The sequence below is a fragment of the Carlito syrichta genome, unplaced genomic scaffold, assembly GCF_000164805.1.
Source record: "Carlito syrichta isolate Samal-C Ts95f unplaced genomic scaffold, Tarsius_syrichta-2.0.1 Scaffold153732, whole genome shotgun sequence".
In the NCBI taxonomy this organism is placed as follows: domain Eukaryota; kingdom Metazoa; phylum Chordata; class Mammalia; order Primates; family Tarsiidae; genus Carlito; species Carlito syrichta.
The window spans coordinates 21,015-26,399 of NW_007097828.1; the positions used below are offsets into that span (position 1 = coordinate 21,015).

Sequence of the window (5,385 nt, forward strand, 5' to 3'; positions counted from 1 at the left end):
CCACTCACCTCGGCCTCCCAAAGTGCTGGGATTACAGGTTGAGCCACCGAGCCCGGCCTTGTTGTTCGTTTTTTAAAGACTGGGTGCAGGGGCTCACATCTACTGTAATCCCAGCACTTTGGGAGGCTGAGGCAGGAAGATAGCATGAGCCAGGAGTTGGAAACCAGCCTGGGCAGCATAGTGAGACCTAATTTCTACAAACAAAAAAAGAAAACAATTAGCTGGGTGTGGTGGCATGCACCTGTAGCCCCAGCTACTCAGGAGGCTGAGGAGGAAGGACCAACTGCCTGAGCCCAGAAGGTCGAGGCTGCAGTGAACTGTGATGGCACCATTGCTCTCCAGCCTGGGCAACAGAGTGAGACCCTGACTCAAAAAATGGGGGGAGGGAAGTCACAGCAACATCGCAGGCTTTCAGGAGGATTCTGTGGTCCGTGTGGAACCTGCACTTCAGGGCAGACCGGGTGCTCAGCAAATGTGTCTCCCGCTGCCACGGATCCTGAACCCCAGGGCTTTCACCTGTGGGGGTGCAAGGGTGGGGGGACGGGTCTTTCAAGGAGCCACAAGGGACCCGGAGGAGCAGCCTCCCCCCCACAACTGACATCCGAATGGCAGAAGGTGAGCTACTTGAGAAGGACTGATGGCCAGGATGAGTCAGAGACAGCTCACAGCAACCAGGCCCTCCCGAGTGGATGCCACTGCCGGGGCAGCCGCACACCCAGAGGCGTGAGTTCACCAGGGCAAACCCATGTACAAGAGCCACGATGGCCGCCTCTGAGAAAATACAGAGCTGTGAAAGGTCAGAGCAAGTCCGCTTTAGCAGCAAAGCACCTGGTTTCCAGGCAGACCAAAGGCAGATGCCAAAATGTAGGAACAGCCGTATCCTAATGTGACGCGGAGAGCACCACCCGCCTTCGGCTGCACAAGTCGGGAATCATCTGGTCTCGCCAGCCAGACCCAGGGCAGGATGGGCGCACGGCAGGAGGGGGCCCAGCTCACGGCTGTGACAGCGAAGTCAGGGCACCAGGGCCCTGAGCTCAGCCCCGGCCAGGGCTGGCCTGCAAGGGGTCTGCCCAGGCTGCGGGAGGAGAGGACAGAAGCTTCTGTGGAGATTATCAGAAGGCTACTGGTGCTCGACAGATAGCGCCATCACTAGCCTGAGACACAGTGCTCCCTGGGTTCCCTGGAGTCAAGTGCCCACTCTCTTACGAACCACAGTGCAGATGGCAAGATGGCAGGTGTTTTTCTTAGCTTATCTTAAGTAAAAATAAAATGTTGGCCAGGCACTGTGGCTCGAGCCTGTCATCCCAGCAATTTGGGAGGCAGAGGTGAGGGGATTGATTGCCTAAGTTCAGGGGTTCGAGACCAGCCCGGGCAACTTGGCAAGACCTGGTCTCTATAATAAATCAAAAAATGAGCCGGGCATGGTGGCACACACCTGTGCTTCCAGCTACTTGGAAGGCTGAGGCGAAAGGATCGCCTGTGCCCAGCAGGTCGAGCCTGTGGTGGCTGTGAGCATGCCCCTGCACTCCAGCCTGGGCGGCAGTGAGACTCCAACTCAAAAAAAAAAAATCACACTGACATATAAAATCCAAGCACCTGCAAACCGCTGCTCTCCGATAAAGGCTTTAGGTCCAGAGAGGCCTCTGGCAGTGCAGCAGGCAGGGGATGGAGGGGTCCTGGCCCACCCCCCCACCCCCAGCCTCGCACGATTCAAAGCAGCCCCTCCTCTGCCGGCTGAGAGACCAGGTGTACTGCCGTGAGAAGTCAGGAAGCCCCAGCTCTGGGGCCAGGGCCAGCCCCCTCCTGGGTGCGGCCCGTTCCCACGCATGTGGGCACTGCCACGAACCAGCGTCTCTGAGCTGGGGCGAAGGGGAGAACTCCAAGCATCCAAGAACACGCCCTCGGCCTTTTGCGACGACGGGGAGTGAGGCAAGCTCGGCTTTGACTGCCCCCCGGTGGCCGCACAGGAAGCCAGCAGTCCCTTTGATCAGACCCTGGCTGTGGCCGCTCCCTGAACCCTGCGACCCTCGGCTGGCCGTCCTCACCGCGCCCCAGCGCGCTGCAGACCAGCAGACAGAACCACCCACAACAGTGCAAGCATGCTTGCACTTACATGTGAATGTGGCCATGGCCCGTGTTCTAGACAGCTGAAAGACAGTCACCTGCACTCACATTCCTCATACCCCCTTCCCCGGGTGCTAGGCATGGCCTCCAGGTGTGACACAGAGCACAATGCAGGTCCAGCCACCTCTGTCTGTGACCTGAGGGTTCACTTCCAGCTTAAGTATGAAGACAGATGTGTGACACGGGGCCACAAGGGGCTTACACAGGCAGGACACAGTACGAATGGCCTGAAAAGGCTAAAAACAATTCAAATGAGAGCCAACATGCACTCAGTGCTTACCAGAAATTGAGTCATTATTTTGTTAACATACTCAGCTATATTAAAAAACTGGTGACTGGCAGGGCATGGTGGCTCACACCGGTGATCCCAGCACTCTGCAAGCCCAAGGCAGGAGGATCACTCAAGGCCAGGAGTTTGAGACTAGCCCCGTCTCTGCAAAAAATACGATTAGCCGGGCATGGAGGTGCAAACTGTAGTCCCAGCTACTGAGGAGGTAAAGGCTACAGTGAGCCAAGATGGGACCGCTGCACTCCAGGCTGGGCAACAGAGGGAGATCCCAAGTCAAAAAGCAAAACAAAACACTGGTGACAATGGGGTCACCATTTCTGAGTCCAGACTATTGCAACCCGTTTATGAGAAGCCCAGAGGGAAGATGAACAAGAAGAATAATCAAGTGTAATACTGTCTTATCAGCAGGGCATCTGAAAGCCACCTGGCGCACGCATGACTCCTGGTAAAAGCAGGAGAATGTGGGCACCCTTGGAGAAGTAGCAACCACTGGTGTTCTCTGGATACCTGAAATGTACCCAGCACTTTCTATGTATTATTTCCTTTCAACCTCCCAACAACATTCAAGTTTGACGTTATTATTTTCTCTGCTTTTACAGAGGAGGAGACAGACAGATTGCAGACAGGAGGTCACTGGTAGCAAGCGACAGGACCAGAACTCCTGGCCCCTTACGATGGGACAGGCAGAAGCTCCACCCTTACCTGTCCTTCTCAGAGGCACCATGCAGGAGACATTTCCACGCAAGAGCAAATCCTTGATAGCAACCGATCTGAGAATTTAAAACACAATTCAGAGTAAAATTAGCAAGCAACTGGCTACACTTTATCTAATGACCAAGATCTCAGAACAAAAGATGGGGACAGAGGGCAGCGGAGTTTCTCAATGATCAGTCTGGAAGCACCCACTTAGCCTTATGCAGTGACGTCAGGGTGTCAGGTCACCCGGGGGGCAGCCAGCCTCACCCCGTCCTCAAGCCCTGCGGTGCCCCTGACATGTCACAGGTGGTTTACAGAGGCAGGGCCAGTACCGGACTTCTAAAAGCCATGTTGCTTCTGCCTTTTGCTCGTTGTCTTGGCCCGCTTGACCTTGAATGACACGAGGACACCAAGCAGCCTGGGGAGGTCCATGTCCAGAGTGCTGTGAGGATGCACCCTGGAGGCAGGTCTTCTAGCCCCAGGCGAGCCTTCAAGAGATGTGACCCTAGCTGACATCCTGGCTGCAGCCGCATGAGACACCCACAGCAGGAACCACCAGTGAAGCTGCCCCTGAGGTCTGGCCCCTGGAAACTGTGTGAGATGGTGAGTATGTGCTATTTCAAACCCATATCTGCTGTGATCTGCTTCATGGTGTCACCTGTCTACACAGGCACAGTGCCTCAACTCGGACTCTGCCGCTTGGGGCCAGTTATCTGTGAGTAAAGGCCAGTCTAGGACGAAGGGCAGGAAGGAAAGAAAAATCATGGACTCTATGAATTTCAAAGCAAACACACATGGAATGTGTTTGCATGACAGTGGCACCCTGTTCTCTGGGTGAGGATCCAGCTGGCTTAAGACGCAGGACAGCACCATAACACTCCACCGATGTCACCTGAGGAGCCCAAGGACCAGCTTTCCCGTCTCCGGTCCGCACAGAGTAACTCTCTGTGTAGCAATACGCTTTGTTGGTTCTGCAGTAGAGCTGTTTCTCCATTGTGTTCTGCCTTGTCCATTACCTCCCACATGGAGGCCCTGCAACTTTGGGGGGCCTGGCACGCTGGCCCAGCCGCATGGAGCCTTGGGGCAAGGACAAACTGCAAATACAGAGGCTTCGATTCCAAGTGGGGGTGTCCACATACCTCAGATGCAACTCTGGCCCCATGCACCGTGCCATACCGTCTTCCTTCAATCATGCCCAGACTACTGCCCTCTTCAAAGCCTTCCTGGTACCCTTCCCCGTGAAACCTGTGGGGGACAAGAAGCATGCTTCATCAGCACACAGGAGAAAGGGGGCGTTTTCTGGCAAAACTCTTCTCTCTTCATCCAGACAGTGGGACAAGACAGAGCATGGCAGGAAAAGCCTCCAATTCAGCTGCAAAGGTGCAGGTCCCAGCAACAGCTCGGCCACCTCCTGTCGCCTGGTGGGTCACTGTGCTTCTCGAAGCCCAGATTCCTTCACCAATGACAAAGTGGTTCCCACACCTGGTGGAGGACCAGAAACACACAAGGACAACTGGGAGACATCAACCCCAAGGCCTCTCCCCCGAGACTCACTGAGTCCGGCGTCCGGGAGGCCCAGGAATCTGCTTCTCAAGATCCCTGGGTGACTCTGGTCTGCAGCCAGGCCAGGGAGCCCAAGTCCCGAGTCTGCAGGCTCAAAGCAACTGTTTCCAAAGAGCTCTGAGACACAGGCAGGGCTTCTGTCACATCCCAGTGGAATCAGAGAGACACGCTGTCAGGTCACCACCACTTGCATGACAATGGGGACCTGGAACAGCGCTGCCCTCCAGGGTTCAACAGTGGAATCCGCATCCTCTTAACTTGCAGTCGCCAGACTACGAGGGAGGGGCATGGCTCCCAGCGAAGGGGCCGGGGTTGTGGCTTCCCAAAGGGAGAGGCTTGGCTCCCCAAGGAGGGACATGGCTCTCAATGAAGAGGGAGTGCGGCTCCCCACGGGAGGGGCGTGATCCCCACGAGGAAGAAGCGTAGCTTTCGGCAAAGAGGGGATGTGCGTCCCGCGCGGGAGGGGCGTAGCTTCCAGCAGGGGGTGCGGGCCCCGGGGGAGGAGGGCTGTGGTCCCCACAGGGGAGGGGCGGGGCTCCCAGAGGGGGAGTCAAGGCTCCTGGTGAGGAAGGGACGTGACCACGCCCCCGCCCAAGGGGGCCGACACAGATCGTGGGGCGGAGCCCTCAGCTCAGGGTCGACTCGGCGAGCGCGAGCGTCCCGCTGACGGCTGAAAGTGGGCGGGGCGAGGGCCCCCCCGGGGCTCGGGGGGA

General features: G+C 56.8%; 1 protein-coding gene across 1 annotated transcript in view; it reads right to left on the reverse strand.

Annotated features, from left to right (window-relative positions):
* The window catches only part of ORAOV1 (oral cancer overexpressed 1), a 39,742-nt gene that overhangs the window by 11,892 nt on the left and 22,465 nt on the right, over window positions 1-5,385 (reverse strand). Inside the window, 3 exon segments of the mRNA XM_021708983.1 lie at window positions 3,116-3,183; window positions 4,249-4,354; window positions 4,540-4,591. Of these exon segments, the coding sequence (XP_021564658.1) occupies window positions 3,116-3,183; window positions 4,249-4,354; window positions 4,540-4,591 (226 nt within the window).